This window comes from Poecile atricapillus, chromosome 3, assembly GCF_030490865.1.
Source record: "Poecile atricapillus isolate bPoeAtr1 chromosome 3, bPoeAtr1.hap1, whole genome shotgun sequence".
Taxonomy (NCBI): Eukaryota; Metazoa; Chordata; class Aves; order Passeriformes; family Paridae; genus Poecile; species Poecile atricapillus.
In genome coordinates, this window is record NC_081251.1 from 64,215,456 (window position 1) to 64,234,043 (window position 18,588).

The following is an 18,588-nucleotide window of genomic DNA, read 5'->3' on the forward strand; positions in this document are numbered from 1 at the left end:
AACTGGGTACATTCTTGAAGGGCGAGGACTCCATCCAATGCTGAGAGAATATTCAGGAAAAAGTATCTCCTCTATGCATCCTCAGATTTAAATTTTACCTTGATACAATTCATTGGCCTTTATCTTAAGGCAGATACTAGATAGGCTTCTAGAGTTCCAAACAGTACACATCTTCCTGTGTTTTTTGTTACAACAAAGTAGAAGAAGAAGAAAAAAATATTTCTGTGGGGCTTGTTAAGGTGATAATTTGCTTGATAGTAATTTCACTACAAACTGTTCTTTCCTTACTGAGACACAATGAAGGTTATGAAGTGAAGAATTTAGTAGGATAGCAGTGCTGGCTAGTGCAACTGGAGATCTGTGTGTAGAAGTAATAAAATGGAATATTCTGTGAACACTGTGGAAACTAGACTGGTGACCTTGGTCTAGAGGACACCAAATAGAGTCTAATGACTAATTAATCTAAAGTGTAAATTAATGTAAATTTATAATCTGGCAGCATTCCACGAGATAGTGTGAAACCTCATGGATTGAATTAGGCATTGAAGTGCCATTCTCAGTTGGCTAGGTTTGGGTCTTGGGTTTCTTTCCCCTGTTATTGATTGTCTTGATCCCTTAGTGTTAAGAAAATGATTCTTGAAGCCATCAGACTTAGTAAAACACTGGAGGTAGAAATAGGATGTTGGCAAATATAATAGACAGTTGAACTTGTATGGTTGCTGTTTGCAACACAGATTTTTTTTTTTTCTCTATTTTGTTTTTCTGATAAATTATGATTTTAAAAGTGATTTTAGTAGACAGTAGGGTAAATGACGTGACTGTACAATTTGTATGGATTAAGTTTTCCTCTTGTAGGTTCCATCTTTTTTTAAATACTGTAGTATAAACCCTGGTTATATAAAAAGGATTTAGAATAAACAGATTATTTAGGCAGAGAGTGCTGCAAGATACATAGCATATACTCATTTGTCATCTGGGACCTCTCAAATAGCATGAAAGTGCTGAGATAGTGAAACTGTTTTGTTGTATCTCAGCAGCTGAATTGGCTGGGGGACAATATGTCAGGGAGGCGTCAGAGAGGCTCCAGCTTACTGAGCCATATAGCTTGCCTATAGGATATTTATAGGCCATTTTTCTCCTGCATTCATATTTGAACTCCCATTTGAAGGTTCATGGTTTTTCCCCCTAGTGCATGCTTGTGGAAACACTGCAAGGTCCAAGGCTGCCGCTTTCACATCCCACCTTTATCCCTTACCATGCCCATGAAAAAGAACAAATTCCAACAAAATTTCTTGTGGAGATGAGTGCAACAGCCCATTCCAGAGATTTGGGCATTTAAGATTAGCAGTAAAGTTATTATGACTCAGAGATGCTTTAAAAAGGGGACAAGTACTTCTGTTATGAACATAGAGTTTATGATCAGCTGTGCCTTATTCTACTTCTGGTGTAACAGACCTGACTGGAGAAGACATTCCTGTCACACAGCAGCAATTCAGTGCTTCTTCCAGCCAGCTTCTGTGCTTAAATCTGGAAATGTTTCCTAAAAATATGTAAATCTCATTTTCATCCTAATTACATAGGTGAATAATTTCTGTCTGAAGAAGGCTGAAAGATGAGTTGCTGCATTCCTCTATGCATGATACAGCTGTGTACAGCTTTGCCATGCCTATACCATTATCACTGAGAGTACCTGGGAAGAAAGGATATAAATAGACACATAAGTCATGTTTCTTCAGGATCAATGGAAAATGTACCTACAGTTGAAGTGCAAACACTTACTGCTGCACCCAAAACCACCTCCAGCTCTTCTACTGAATTATTTTATAGAATTATGTATGTGTCCTGTACCGGGAGGTTGTTCTCACTGACACTGCTTTGAACTCAACTGCACCATTGGGTTTTCAGTTGCTTCTCATTGGTTATATGCTCATATAACCTGACTCATTTCTGTCTTACTCCATCTGTCCCCAGTTTTCTCAGCTTCTAATTCTACAAAATTTCTGATTGCTGTTCCACATTCTTTGAATAATTAGGATTCCCTTGTAGCAGATGCTTCACTTCTTCAGTTTTTCTCTTCGTATACTATAAAAACAACCTGTTCTTCTTGGCTTGGGTAATTTCTTTCAAAAGGAAGGATGGTTTTGTAACCAGTATCTCTGCCACCTGACTTACTGGAGTAGCCTTTAGAGACTGCTGTATGACAGCTGAGACCTGGCACTGCCGTGCAGTCTGAAGGTGACACATACTGATGCTGTATCAAGCAAGCAGTGTATTTGAAGGTCACCAGTGCTCATCCTCACCCCAAACAAACTGCAAAACTATGCTTAAGGTGTCTCCCTTGGTCTCCCTGATTCAGGTGGAGAAAGCCTCGTTGTAGAGCAGGGAAAACAATATTTCTTTGCCTCAACCCTTGCTTACTCTTTCAAGTGAAAATACACATGCCCACTGTGACAGGTGGGCTATCACCCCCCTGCCATATTCCTTACAAACCCTTTCTCTCTCTCAATCACTTTTTAAACCTAACTGGAGGGAAGCATTACCTGAAGGCAGCTTTCCCTTCTTCAGTGGCATTCCTGTCCCAGATTGCTTAAGTTAATGAAGGTGTTTATGAATTTGGGTAATTTGAGGTGGGAAAATCCTTGTGTTTGTAAGTGTATATATATGTGCCCACACTGTGTGTGTATATAAACAGTGTATGGACGCACTCTCAAAAAACGATAAGCACTCACATCATATTATTACTTGGTTTTAGAGCCTTTTAGAAACAGCAGAGGCCTAAAAAAATACTGGTGTCCTCCAAGAAGGTTGTATTGAGAGAACTGCCGGGCCTTTTACTGGGTTGAGCCCTTATTTACAGAGGAGCATCTATCCCTTCCAAAGCCTCTCTAGGAAAGATATTCAAGGCTGTCAGAAATTGGTTATTTCCTTGAAGAAAAGCTCCCGTGTTTTGGAGTGTGGTTCCAAACCACAGAATGACATTACTAATAGTTTCATTGCCTGAAATATTTTTTTAGTATTGCTTGAAGCAGTTTTACTTTTCTTTTACTTTTTGCCTGGACGTTGCTTTTATTTTTATTTTCTATTTAATCAAATGTTGGACTCTGTCCTAAAGGACAAGAGTCAAAGCATAACAGAATAAATAAATGGTTATTTATTTATAAACAGTGGGAGCTCCTCATAGTAACAGGAAGAAAAAATCAGAAATGATAAACAGCGGTTGCAGCACAGTGTTTGGGCATGTCTTTTGTATGGCATTCAGCTTCAAGAGGAAACAGATAATTTAGAATGAACACCCACAGTAATAGAAAATCCATCTGTTATAAATAGCTGTGATGTTTCCTTCCATGCCTGTGTGCAGCAATGAGGGGGGAAGAGGCAGTGGTCCAGTACTGACAACCCTGTTCTGAGTAGTAGTGGACTTTCCAAAGGAAGAGACTAATAAAAAAAAGAGGGGGTAGTTCTGGTCTGGTGGTAGGGAGGAAGGTCCCAAAGCAAACTCCTCAGAAGCAGAGGAGTCAGCAGGTTGCAGAGAATCTCTGCTATTGCTGCAAATACTATGCAACTCCTCTTCCATGTTTTCCTCTTCTTTTTGTCTGAGGGCAGAAGGAGACTGTGGTTGGTTTTCCTCCAGGTCTTCCTTCCTCTCCTGCTTCTGGGATTCCCTGCAGTGCCTTGCTGGCAAAAGTAGGGAGGAGGAAAGGCTGCTTCTCTCAGGTTTCCTTGGGTTTGTGACCACCTGCTAGAAGTCCCAGTGTTGGACAAGTACTGTCCTGTCAGTAAAAAGCTGTTCTGTGGCTTTCTCTGCCATTACTGGCATGCAATGAAATCTGTAATGAAAACAGATTTGCTCCCCAAAAGGAAATGGGTTTTTTGGCTTATAACTTCGGTGGAGGGATTTGCACAAGCTGTTTCAACCTCTGTTTCTCGTGCAGAAAGATTTTTGTTTTATTGTTTTTGTTTTGTTCTTTTGAATAAAACACTTCATGGAATTGAGTGCCACTCAAAGTGCCACTTTGAGAAGAACTGACTTTTAAAATTGGCACTCTGTGGCTACTAATAATATTAAAGTGCTTTACCCCCAAAAAATGAGTAACCCCTTGGACTGTGGCATGAGTTTCTCCAAGACCAAAGCAAAGTTACTTGGTTTCCTCACTGACCAATGGCTGATGATTCTGTAGAGTGTGCTGGTCGGTTCTTTTACTGAACTCTACTAAAATCTGTCTTTTGATGACAGGATTCTTGCTGGGATCTTACACATTTGTACAGCCTAGTGCTGCTGGAGCAAAGCATTGCTCAAATCTCATCTTCTCTAATAGGGCATGGGGAGGTGAGAGGAGAAGGGGAAGGCAAACCTTGGTGCAGTGAGAAAAGGTTAATCACTGCAGGAGCTATGTCAGAATTGTAAGGTGTAATTAGTTACTGTGCTTTGCTATGCACAACACCACTGTTTTCTCCTTCATTGGTTCATTTTCTCCTTCATTGTTATCTCCTTCTATATATTTTAGACTAATCAAATGTCTTGGAAAAAATACAAACTAGATGTTTCGTTGTGAGTGTTTTGGTGTATTTTTAAAACTGCTCTTTGTTTAGGTCAAAGTGTGATATTTATGGGGTGTGTCTTGCTCCACAAGCAATCAGTGCTGACTACAGCAGCAATACCTTAGTAATAACATAGTCATACCTATTTTTTTTAATAATAAACTCACATTGTTGTTTGTATTTCTGTTTGTAGTGTCCTGTCTCTCCCCCTGAAGAAGAAAAGCTTATTACCATCAAAAGGCCTAAAAGTCCAGCTACAAATGACTTATCAGATATCAACACCCAAACCAACTGGACTAAGTCTCTCCCACTGCCAACGCCAGAAGAGAAAATGCGACAACAGGCGCAAGCCGTCCAAACAGATGTGGTTCCTATTAATGTGACTGGTAGGCTTTTAATTTCAGTAATTGTATTACAGTGATGAGGGAGGGCAGAGATGAAAGGGGATCTGTACAGTTGTCTAGTATTTGGACACTCACATATTCAATGCATGAATTTTTAATTACTTACCACACCTTTCTATGAAAATAGTTTTGCATTTAGTAGTCTAAATCTGAACTTAATTAGAAAACACAAAAATCTCTTAAAATTATCATTAATGGAGATATTTAAAATATGTGGGCTTGAAACAGCTATAGATACTCATGAAGTGCAAGAAGAGGGGCTGATAAATAGCAGTGTTGCTGCAGATTGCACTGAGTATATGTAATTGAAAATCATGATTTATCCAATGATCATGATATTTCAATATTTTCTTCTAGGAACTTTTTTTAAGGAAGGTTGTCAGGACTTTGTGTTCCAAAGACTAATTGTTACAAAAATAAAGAAAAAAAGCTCTAGGGTATAATTTTTATTAGCAACAAAAGCTTTAGGTGTCAAGGAGAGCAGGGTTAGAACAGCAAAAGTTAATGAGGCTATACCTTTGAGCAATACTCTAAGTAAGACTCTCCCCTTACATAATCATAGTCCACATCTTATTGTTATGATCTGTATATTAACTCTTCATTTTGAAAATGCACTTTGATTTTACAGTTGCAGAACTCTCACTCTGTGGAAGTTAAATTATGTTAAAGCCTAATGCTGAATAGATACTTTGTTGTGCATAAAATAGAATTTCTGTCAAAGATGGAATTGCCACACCAATTTAATAACCCCCTTTTTTTGCACAGTACCAAGATTTTCTCTTATTAGTTAATTCAAGTAATTGACTGCTTGCCTGCCAAAGCCAGGATAATATTCAATATCCAATTTATTTCAAATGCCATATGGCGTGCTCTGACTCTATGCTTACTCTGACAATCAATAGCTTGCAATGTTTGGTTTTGTTTTGAAAGTAAATTAGGTTTTATTTCCCTGCATGATTACCAGTGCTTTTTTCACCTGTATTTTCATAAACTAGTATTTTAACTAGTATTATTTAATTGTGTTTTAATGTTCTAGTAGTATAGGAGCAGGACAGCTGTAACAAACATCAGCAAGCTCTGATAAATCATCAAGAAATTATTCCTTAAATAGCAGAAAATACTTGAAGTAAACAGATGAAGACAACATGAAATCATGAACACCCCACCTCTGGAAAACTAATAGAAGGAGAATACATGCAGTGCTGAAATGTTACTAGGCCAGTTGGCATTATCTAGGTACAGAATTTAGGGTACAGATGCAGAAGGCCAAGTTATGGGAACAATGGATAATCTGACATAATCAATAAATCTGAGTAGGGCTTAGATACTGTGACAGCAGGAACACAGTGTACTCAAAGAAACAGAAATTTGTTATTTAATTTAATGACCCTGTGTACTGCAAAATATATTGGAGAAGTAAATAGATGGGAAGAAAAATGAGGTAAAGGGATCAAATAACTTATAGAATTAATTCAACATCATGTGGAATGTTATCTTGTTTGGATAAATTATGCTTGTGATTTCAACCTGCATAATTTGATTGGTGTAGCAAAGTTTCAGTCAGGACTTAGAAAACTCAGCAATTCTCAACTTTTGTGATTGAAATGATGCACATGCATTTTATATCTCACTTTTCTGGAGTGTGTGGTTGAGCACTTACTCCCTTATAAGCATGGTAATTGGAAGAGGTAGAAAGGGAGGGCATTAAAGGAAGACTGCTGTTGCACCATGTGATCTGGTCTCCAGGATCCACCATTCCCTTTCCCCCAAAATGATTGTATTGCTACTGTGAAACCAGGCAAGCATGTGAAACACACACAACATACAGAAAAAGCTTCTGTCCTTGTTCCTCTTAAAAAAGTCACAATCTGCTCCCCTCCTCTGCTCTCCCACACACTGAGTAATTTTATGTTGTGAAGTTCCTTATGCTACTGCACGAGGCAGAAAAAAAAACTGACAAGAAATCCGGTGCCGTTTGTTCAGCATAACATGGAACAAACCATTGAGGATTTTTGTTTTGGTTTGGCTTTTTCTTCACACACTCTTTTTCTTACTCTCCCAGAGGAGAGGTCAAAAAACTTCCATTTTATTACTCCTGGCATGAAATAAAAGGTTAACCTCTGAAGAGGCTGCTGGCAATTGATAACGTTTTCAGCAGTGCATTAGTGGTGATTCTGCTACAAAGGCCTCTCACGTGGCTATGCAATAAATGCTCCATGAGTTCAGCTTTCAGGGCTCTTTGGTGAACAGATTGCAACTAATACAGTAGTTATAAAAATCTGTTGGATAGCCTGAAGGTGCAGGGGCATTGCATTAGGCTGACAAGCTGCTGACTAGACATCCAGATTTGGAAGCAGTTTGGGTTGCAGAGTGCCTGGGCTGAGCTTTATTCTAGAAGGGGTTGGACTGAATTTTTCAGTGGTGGCCAGTCTTTGCATTTACATATCCTATGGGTTAAAAGATATATATCATGGTGTCTGTCCTCATGGGTTTTCCGGAACTAACTTTCTTTCCAGATGGAGGAGTCTGTTAATGGTGGAGGTGATCAGTACCAGGCTGGATCCTGCAAAATATTTAAGCTTTTGCTTGAGTCCGGCTTGACTGACTTCAGTGAGATTTAAGCACATACTTAGAGATTTTCCATGAATCCAAGGAAACTGAGTAAAGTATATAAGGAATATCTAGATGATTTATTACAAACCTGTAAGAGAAGGAGAAAAGTATTCTTAAATCGGTAAAATATACTTACCATTGACCTAGCTACTTTCTAAAACAAAAAAAGATGACAGTGAAAAAGAAAAAAAAAAAAAAGACGGAGACGTGATTTTGCTTGTTGGATTTCACTGAAGCTGCCATTTTGAAATTCTACCAATTTTCATAGTGGCCTTTGTGTATCAAAAGCCATTAAAGATGGGTTGGTCGAGTGAGCTTTTAGATAGCTCATTTGGAACAAGCTACTGTGGCTCAGTTGAGACAGTAATATTTCCCCATGGCCATCCTGTTTGTGCTGTCTGAGGCTTCATGTAAAAGACTCTCTACTTGTTTGCACCCTCTCCTTACCACTTACATTTTATTCCAGGGCTTTATTCAAAGCTTCATTACAATTTTCTTGCAGCTCACCATCTGAGGCATGATTGTTGGCCTTTGAGTGGATGAAGATACGTTCAGAGATGCAAAATTTTCTCCTTCAAATCCATTGGATTTGTATAATATGGCTAGAATTATTTTTATCATCCTGCAAGGCAGGATAAGCTAATGTCCTGACTTTTGCCCCAAGTGGGTCCTAACATCCTAATAGTGGTGCTGCCTGAGACAGTGCGTAGTCTGTCTCGATATTTCAGGACTTCTACGAAGCCAGAGGGATCCACAGCTCTTAATTTTATAGTTCCTATGGGCTTCCCCTCCTCCCTTACTCTGACTTCAGTCAGTCCAAAAGTTGGATGAAACTGGCATTTTGTAACTGCAAGAATTCCACTCAGCAGAAGTGCGGCCCGTGGTCAAGGCTCCGGTCAAACAGAGTCAGAGTCTTTATATTTACAACATGGTGAATGAAAATGCTATATTTTTTCCTTGCATTTTCACAAGTCCACATGCTATACTTTAATATATGACTGTGTCTTTAACTGTACAGAGGTAATGAGGTGTTCTACGCTACTCGCACGACACGCATCGTACTGATGTGCAGTCAGCCAGGGGAAATTTTTATGATGTATTAGTTACCATGCATTAATCACTTTTTAGAGGTAAATAATTTGGCCATCAATTTTCAAAAGAAGTGTACAATGGAAAAGAGCATGTACAATGTATATCAAGGTTTTTCTGCCTTGAAGTTTTAAATGGGTCATCTACAGGACATTGAGCAGTGCTTTAAAATGCTTAATCTTCTAAAAAAGTAACTTACATGTGAGCTACAGGTGGTAGCTGTTATATTTTTAGAAGAGACAGAGAATTAGCTCATGATCTACAGAGCAGTCTTTATCTTACTACTAGTGAAATGGCGAAATTATAAACCTCTAAACAGAAGTGAATTCCTAAAGAAAAGCTGCTTTATGATAGTGGTGCTTCTGGGTCCCATTGTGATACAGCACATGGTCATCATAAGGCTTTGTCTGGCAAAGTGCACTTACACATTTTTTTAAACTCTTGCCATTGTATATTTTTTTAATCATCTGTAAAGTTTCAATTTTAAGCAGCTTTCGCTCTGAAATATTTATGAGTCCACGAGATCAGTTTGATCTCTGCATGCTCCGTAGTTCTTATTTGTATTCGTGTTAAAAGATCAACACCAGAAATATGGTACACTTGACAGGTTCAGAGCATCTTGGAATGAAAAAGAACGACCTCATGCGAGTTAATGATGGAGCTGTGCAAAGGCATCATAATAGCTGTTGCCAATAGCAATGTCTGTTCCTGCATAAACCACTGTGATCTTTCATTTTCATGAGCAGATTTGCTTTTTCTGCAGCTCATTACTTAAAAATAAATTAACAGAACCACAGAAAAACCTATGAAGGGCCAAATTAAAGCAAGGATTCTCTTTGCTTTTGGAAATAGAGCTGCTCTCACCAAATATGAACTGGGCTCAGGAAGTCAGAATTCCTTTTAAAACATGCAGTACTGTGTAATGGATGTTTGTGTCTAAAGCCTTACTGTGACTGCGTGCTGTATCTTCCTTCAGTGTAAACCTTCATTGTAGGACCAAGCTAACACCATTTATTAATGTCTTTTTTTCCATTTCTACAACAAAACTAGTGGAAGAAAGTGCATGATGTCAGTGTGCTTGGAAGTAATGTTGCTTTGCTTGTTCTACCATGTATTAGGGGAGAATTTCGACCGCCAAGCCAGCATTCGGCGGTCTCTAATTTACACAGACACGGTGGTAAGACGGCCGAAGAAAGTCAAAAGGAGAAAGACTATTACAGGAATCCCTGACAACATACAAAAGGAGCTAGGTATGGCTCATCAGAACTGTATTCCATCCACTGTTCATTGTCACTGCTTATCATTACTGGACTAATAACATTACCAGTGCTCATGAAACCAAATACAGTCTGATAGCCTATTTCAGTTCCAAATACATGTGTGCCTCCTTGCCACCTCTTGCATTGGGAAAGTGGGACCTTTAATCTGTTGACTTCCATCTGTTAGAGGGAACAGGGTGTTTGGAAAATGGTGTACTGGTACAATGCAAATCTGCAGGGATGTATGGTTTCTGGACTGCAATGCTTTCCTTCAGATTTGGTCATCTTCTCCAGGATGTTCACCAAAGCAAAACTGAAGTGGACAGATTTATTGGCTTGTGAGTAATTACTTGTGGACTAAATCAATTCATGGATGCCTTCCTGAATCTGCTGAGGATTGCATCATGAGTGAAAAACCTATTTGCCAGTTCAGTTTTGGCAATCCCTTAAGCACCACTGTTATCTGATTGGCAGTAACTTACCTGGTTGTATTAGCTATTCCATGTATTCTAAAGGAAAGTTAACCTTTTGCTTAGAATATATAGAATAGCTAATACACCCAGTTAAGTTTGGTTTATTAAGAAGGACTGTCAGAGGTAGTGTAAATGTGACCTATTCAGTCACATTTACACTACCTCAGGCAATCGTCCTTCAAACTTTGTAGTACCTGTCAGTTCAAAGCAGATGAAGCAATCTGATTTTTGGCAGATGTTTCAGGCACTTTTTGCAGAATTCTTTCATTCAAATTGTGTTATTTTAATTTTTTTTAAAAAAAAATCTAGTTTTTCCCAGATTATAACTTCACAGATAAAGGTATGCCCCCCCAATTTTTTTTCTCAGTAGAGGAAGAATATTTTTTTAAATAGTCTGGCAGAACTTAATTTTGGTGCTTTACATGTGAAATCATCTTACATATTGATGATTTCAGTACATTTTACTACCTTGCATGTTGCATCTATTTCTTTTTTAATTATGTTTTAAGTTCTTGGTTATTCTTCTGGATTTTTCAGAAACAGAAGCAAAAATATGTTGCTTGTCAGGATGGGTTTGAAATGAGCTAGAGGGTCAGGCTTAGAGAAAGCCAAGAAACAGACAATTATGTGCAGAGAAGTTTGTGAGTGGAACTGTGCTCCTTCAGCATCTGTAATGAAGCACTGCTATGCCATGGGAATCCTCTGCCTCAAAGCATTTACAGAATGTAAAGGTTACATTTGTGACCACTTCAAAAAGATGTTTCATGCCTGAAAACATCAACTATAGTTTTATTTGGTGGAGTAAAATGAGTGCAGTTGGCATCTATCCTGAAAAGAATTCTTCAATTAATACCTTAAAAGCTGTTTATGACTTTAGCCAATCTGTTCACCAAGGTTGACAAGTTTCTACCTTGAGTTTCATCTTTCATCTCTGTTGAGCTGAGCACGTTTCATGTTGCACTGCTTGAAGGTTTTCCTTGGCTTCTATTTTAAGTTGTGGACTGGCAGTATCCCACTGCAGGAGCTCTCTTGGGATGGTCCCTGGCCCACAACCTGCAGGCACATAGGGCTTCAGCCATCTGCCCAATGGCAGAAGTTGTCTGAAGAGCTCCACGTTGCTTCCATGGTGGTTTTATCTCTTCCAGGGAGCAAGTTGTGTGCCAGGAGAACTCTGTGACAGCAGTATCCATCCTCTTAGCATATTGGTTTCCATCATGAGATACAAGGTGCACTTGAAAAGAGAGATAATGTCTTCAACTTATACCTGGGGAAACCAGACACGCTGCAGCAAAGTGACTTAGCCAGTCAGCCACCAGGCTGCTGGCAAGGCTGGGAATAACTGCAAGTCTCCCCATCCCTGTCCGGTGCTCTTTCTGTCTTTTCTCCCCTGTCACTCCCCAAATATTTCTGTAGCAGTCCATTCCCTATTTCTCTTACACTGTCCCAAAACAAGCAATGAGTTGCTTTAAAACATTCCACAGTTCATTTGATCGGAACAAGTATCCAGACTAAACTCCAAATCAAGCAATTGCATTATGCCTATTGACATTCTCCCTGTGGTTTCAGCTGAATAAATGTCTTTGTTTCTCCCCTAAAGCATTGCTGTGAATGGCTATAATATTTACACAGAGATTAAAATCCCTTGGTACACCAGAGTTGCTGCGTGCAGGCTAAATAACCAACATATACAGCAGATTCTTGAAACCTCTTGTTTATCCTTCAGAAGGAAGCAGAAATTTGAGAGAACCTCAAAGCTTCAACCAGGCTTGGACTATTTTCATTTCTTGTGAGGGAGCCTGGAGGAACTTTTGTCAGGCCAAGCTGCTGGGGTTCTCCCCTGGCTGCTTTGGATCCTTTGGAACAGAAGAGACCAAGCAGAAGAGAAAGTCTGCACTGGCTGCTGGCCTGAGCTCAGCGGATGTGGTACCCTTATAGAACTTAGCCAGACATACTGAAAGGAAACATTAACTGCAGTCATGTGCTCAAAGTATCTTTAAACATTCCTGCTTTTTAGCATGGAAATGCTGTTGTGTTTTCACAGGTGTCTTCCAGCAATGAACCAGTCTGTCTGTGTAGACTGGAAAATTCTGCATAAAAAATTCTGCATAAATAAAATGCAGCATGATAGATGGTATTCTGAGACACAGTAAGAATGTGAGGTGTCTACCAGTTTAGAGATGCAGTTACTTTTTTAAGTTGTTTTTTAACTGCAGCACCCTCTCAGTACTATTTAGCAGAGTGACACCAAAGTAAACAGGAGAAAGCAAAGCATTCTTCTCTCTGCCAAACAAAGCAATGAAAAAAATAAGTTCTGCATACTTCTGAATTGCTTTCCTTGTCTTACAGAGCATATATATTACATACATATTTAATGGGAGTCAGTGTTGGGTCAAAACTGCAGAAAGAGCAAGAAACTTTGAAATGTTTTTCATCAAGTACTCTTGGTTTCTCTGCTCTGTGTTGCCATTATGCATTGTCTCTAGATGTCTTCTTCAGATGGTATGCAAACCTGTATTCCCCCCTCAGACAAGAAGATCATTTCCAAATCATCATTAGGGTAATAAGTTCGGTAGAGATAAGCACCTCTGGAAGAACCTGTCACTGGCCTTGCTCATTTCTTGGCTCTTGGTTATTATCAGCTTCCTTCACACATTCCAACTTTCCAGATGAAGTAAGGGCAGCAAAATGCTTTCCACCTTTCCATGGTCCCTTCTTTGTGTCAGTGCTCTAGGGTCTGGCTCAGACTAACTTTCTTTTTGTGGAGGTTCCAAGTTGTCTGGTTGTGAGCTCTGCAGAGCTGTGCACCAGTGCAGTCCTAGACACCAGCAGGCAGCTTCTGGTGTCCCAGACTCCCTCCCTGTCTTGCAGGAGGAGCAGGTCTCAGACCTGACTATCAGTTCCACCAGTTCCTTTTAAACACACCCTGCCAAAACTGGGGAGAGGAAAACAGCTTCAGCTTTTCCACCTTTTGATTCCTTCTTCTTTTGACAGGCATTTTGATGTTTTTTTTTAATTCCAACAGAATGTTTCTGTCCTCTTGACAGAAGTCAAGAGGTTCTGTCTTCTATTTTTATGCTTTGTGTGTACTCCCTCCCTTTGGATTATTTAAATCCTTTTTTTCCATCTTACAGATGCAATTCATAGTCTTTTTGACTTTGTGATTTTTTTTGCCCCGTGTACTTTTTTTCCTCTTCCTGACCTAAGGTTTCAAAGGGTCTGAATGACCTCATACAGTTCTTTCAGCTTATTTTCCTACCTCACTTTTTCAGTAGGTCACTGTCACCTGTAGGATCTTGTGTAAGTCATTAGGGATGGGAATGACTGACACCTCAGCTGTCAGTCCTTCATTTGCTTTCTTGCTGTGCAGCTCAGACCCCTGGCAGTACCAGTTGTTGTCTCAGGTATAGTGTGGGGCTGTTGATGCTCTCCACTGACACGCCCGAGAGGAAGCAATTCCATCTCAGCAACATGGGGTCCTGATCTCTGGAAACTCAACTCTTCAAGTAAAAATGCCTCTCAATTGATACTCTTCTCCTATTAGTTCCTTCCAGGGCTCGCAATCACTCAAGTTACAAGGTCCTTGTGGACCTTGCATTTACAATGGATAAGAAGAGTCCCAGATACATACCGGTCCTACAGAAATCCCACAGCTATTCCAGCAAAGTAATTTTGCACCTGCTTCTCTTTGCAACTTTAGCAGTCTTTGGAGAGAACATTTCTGTTTCAGTGCCTTTTGACCAGTACTGGGTTTATAGCTGTAGTTTTTCACCATTGTACGTTTCCAGCACTGTCCATCTGCAGATCAGGTGTTAGAAAGCAGGTGTAATCTGCTTTTTGATACTGGGTGGATGAAAAACACAGAAGCCAAGAATATAAACTTCACCAGAGGCTGTTAGGTTAGAGAAATGAACAGAATCTAGAATCAAGAAAACCTGAATTCCCTATATTTACATCAGAATTCTCCCTCTCAGGGTGGCAGTGATATGTGCAAGTATTCAGGATATTTTGTAGCTGGTGGTACTGAAAAGTTTCACAGCATTCACTGCAATATTTTTCTGCCCCTCTGAGAGATTGCAGATGCTTCATGGAGCAGTGAAAATTCCTTAAATTTGCCACAAGCCTAATGTACTTGTCTGTTTCTTGTAGAGTGTCTGTTAAAATCACCTAGTTTGTAGGTGCTGGGGTAAAACAGATTAAGAATCTCTGGTATTTTTTTGTAGCAGTAAATTGTGGTGCCTGCACAGTGACTTGGCCAGTTTACCAGGTTTGCAGGAGGATTGCTAGGTGGGGCATGAGGAGGCAGTGAGAGCGACACACCTTAGGAATGTGCCTGTGGCATTAGAGACAAGTGCTTACATTAGAAACGGTTAGTCAGAAGGTAAGAGAGACTATTGCTTTGTTCTCATTGAAACAAGCATGTACTTTGTGCCACCACACACATGCCCTTTATCTTTTCAAGCCCTCAGTTTTCCATGTACATTTCAGTGCAGAGGACCTTTCATGTGATTCTCTGCCATGAGCTGCTTGGTGCCACCACATCAGCTGGAGTCACAGCTGGGCTGCTAGTAGCTAGTACCTGACCCCAGGGATTATATACAGACACACTTTCTTCCCCATCAAATCTGCCAAATTGAGACATTCTCAATCCCTGTCCTCTCTAATGAGCAGCACCAGTGACTACCAGAGTCCACAGAGTGGGTGTTCTTCGCTCGCTGCTGGAGCCTGCACTAAACATGTGCGTTAGTGAAGAGCATTTGCACTAGGAGAGATTTTCAGTACAGTAGGGTAATAAAGAAGAAAAGAGCATAGGTACAGGTCTCCTGTGGTAGACATAGCACTGACTGCAGTGCTGCTGGACACAGGATCATACAAAAGGCAGATAGGACAATTGTTACTTTCAGACACATTTATCATGCACCCAGTTTGCAGCTACTTCAGACTTCATAATGTTCAGCGTCTGTAAACTGATGTCTGGTTCTGCAACATTTTTTGCTGCTGTCTGCTCACACTTTGTCCCTGCAACTAGATGGACTTATGGATGGCATTCTTTAAAAGATCTGATTCTGTTGAAGTATTTTGGTGTTGTAGATAGATATCTTCTATCTTCTGACTGCTATTTATTTAAGAAGGAGTTGTCTGACAAACGTAGTATTATTATCAGTGTTGTAGTCAGAGGTTTGAGCTGTTCTTTAGAATGGGATTGTCTCCTACCTACAGTACCAAATGTAGGTTGGGTTAAAGTTAAGGGGGTTTGAAAATCCTTTATTTTCCAGTATTACTCTGGAAGTCAGGGTTATACAGTGCATTTGTAAATAGCAAATAAAATACTCCTCACTACCTTCCTCTGAATTTCACCAAAATCATGAACTCCTCAGCATATTACCAGTATACCTGAGTCTTAAATGTTCCTCTGGTTGGCGTTTTGAACCATTTTCCCTACAGATTTCTGTTGTCCCTCTTCAGAAAACAGAACTATAAAAAGAGTAAATCCTCACAGCTTTGCATGAGATTGTGCATACATGTAAAACCAAAACCAAAGCTGGAAGAGTTTCAGAATATACTGCATTTCTAAAAAAAAAAAAAAAAAAAAAATTAAAAAAATTAAAAAAAATTAAAACCTTGAAGTTATATTCCTGTAATAGTAGCACCAGTGCAAAATTCCTTCCCTGACCATATCCCATAGACTGATTGAAGGATGTAGCCCTGTAGGTAATGTTTCTGAAGCTGGGTTGTCTTGCCCTCCATAATCCTGTGTTTATTTGGGCTCCGAATCATTCTGTCTAGAAGAGGCCTCGCATCAGTGCAAAGACTTGCCCTGATGGGGTTCCCTGCGGAGTATTGAGGTTGTGAAGATTTACTGCTGTTGAGTCAATTTATGCAGTTTCCCAGAGCATATTATGCTGGACCTGACATCTATTCTGGTAACAAACGCAGGGTAAGCACTGGTTCTCAGCAGCATCCTGCAGCTGGTTGTTGATGCTGCCCTCTTGTTAGTGTGCTGCTTTGGCACTGCTCTGGCTGGGGCAGCCAGCAGTGCCCAGGCTCTGTTGGGATATGTGTGCCAAGAATGGGCAGGAGCTGCTGCACCAGGCATTTTGGTATAGCCATCACTGACCTCCTTTACTCAGTGGCCTCTTACTCAATGCCATTAATTTTCTTTTTCAGACATCACTGTGCATTTACCATGAACAGTATGTCCCAATAAATGCATTCAAACACTCCTTGTTTTGGAAGGAGAAGGTGAGGTTAGATAGTCCAGCATTGGTCCACTTTGCCATTTACCTTCTCTAGCAATAACATTTTCAACAGACATAAAACACCCATCTGCATTATGCTCCTTGTGAAGGACAGTGCATTTAACTTCTCTGTGAATACAGTAGAGACATGCCACATACTGAAATGAAGTGCTCTCAGCCACAGGTCAGTGTGTGACAGTATTAGGTATTTGCTGTAGTGCTGACAGCTTCATTTTCCATCAGCACCATCCTTTTGTCTCGTCTACATGTATGTGCACACATGTTTCACAGTGGCAGAAGAAGAAAAGTACCCCATGTCTTTGGTTATTTACATATCTCGGAATACAGATTTTTGTTACCAGATACTTTAAATTGATCTACAGTTAAAATCGATGATGTCATGGTTCCAGAAGCATTTGTTATGTCTACTTCAATGTTTTTCTCTGCCTTAACCAAAGGGGTGCACTGATTCTATAGAAAAAATACACCTGGAAAGAAAGATTATTTTTCTTACGGCACAGTTGTTAATAACAGTATACGGAATATGCAAATCCCTCTCTTGGCTGGCTGCAGTAGTCCATCTGTTCTGACAGTATCTTGTATTAGATTATCCAAGACATTTGCCAGCCTCTGAGTGTCTAGCTTTGCAGCAAACCTCTACCAGAAGCATAAAGAGGCTGCATTTTTATGAGAGCAAGAGAATTTACACAATGCAAGCTAACTAGGCTTCAAGCTGCTGAAAGACTACTTACATGCCTGAGGAAAAGAAGTAAACAATCGTTTTTGTGTGTGCTGCTTTAACTGTAGCCTTTTCAGAGCCCTCTTTTCCTTACCCTAAATGCCTCTTTTGCCTGCCAAGAATCAGGATGATTAAATGTCCTTTAAGTGGTGTTTAAAGCTGCATGATAAGAATACCTATCCTCCCAATGCAGTTTCATATAGTAAATATGAAAGGAGAGGATTCCTTTCAGGCATGCTACTTCATTGCTTCTGAGACTCGCTAAGGCAGAGACTTGAAATAACCAGGTTCCCCCCACAGTGACACGTGTAGCATCCTTTTACCAGCATCTCCAGAAGCACGCCTGCCTCTCTTTTGCTATTTATACAGCAGTCCAACTGAATTCAAAAGCAACAGCCTTACACAGACTAATTTTAAAACAGCCCTCTGGTTTGTGATTTTAAAAGGCGGTTACCAATAAAATTTTAAATGTAAAAGAGCCCTAGAATCCTTTCTATTGACCCAGTGATAACTATATTTTGAACTGAAATTGATTTTCCATTGTCTTCAAAGTTGGGGGTGGGGGAAGTTATGCCAATATGTGATTATTCCTTCTTTTTAAAAAATGTGGTTATTTTTTTTGTTTCCTGATGGTGCTGAGGATGAAACTACCATCAATACCAGCTGTTTCTTTTCCCCAGTTGTTACAGTTTGTCCTTCATGATAAATAGAAAGTAATTGTATGGAGAAATGTTATCTAACGGTTTCCTTTGCAGTGTTGGATAATGCTTATATGAATGCTGTTATAGCATGTGTATTATCTGGGGTAAAACAATGCATGTTTCCATGTGTTAGTGTTCTTTTAGACAAACCACAGGACTTGGAGAGCTATGTGTGTCTCCTGAAATATTTTTTTCCTGAAATGTAATGCTGTAAAAAGCAGATCCTTTTATTCATATTAGTCTCCAGATTTCCTTCCCCTTTTCTTTATTGCACGAGGCATTAGCATGGGAACACACTTCACGTTTCTCAGGCTTTTGTCTGTTCCTGCTGCGTTGCCTACTGGAAGTCAAACAGTACTACTTGGTATCTGACACAACTGATTACTATGGAAATTATTACCATGTCATAAACAGAGGATTTCATGTGTCGAATGTGTGGCAGGAGCACAGACGATTCTGTAAGCAGAAGGTTCCTGGTAATAAGGAAAAAGGGAAGAGAAATGCAGAAAACAGACGATGCCTCTGCAAAATCCAT

The 18,588-nt window shown here is 39.8% G+C and overlaps 1 protein-coding gene across 4 annotated transcripts in view; it reads left to right on the forward strand.

The window, feature by feature from the left end:
- Positions 1-18,588, forward strand: part of NHSL1 (NHS like 1) — a 177,835-nt gene that overhangs the window by 148,118 nt on the left and 11,129 nt on the right. For 2 of the 4 annotated variants that reach the window (XM_058836377.1, XM_058836379.1), the window contains exons 4-5: positions 4,733-4,925; positions 9,764-9,895. In XM_058836377.1, coding sequence (XP_058692360.1) covers positions 4,733-4,925; positions 9,764-9,895 — 325 coding nt within the window. The remainder of the gene's footprint in view (positions 1-4,732; positions 4,926-9,763; positions 9,896-18,588) is intronic. The other 2 variants (XM_058836378.1, XM_058836380.1) reach the window with 1 other exon arrangement.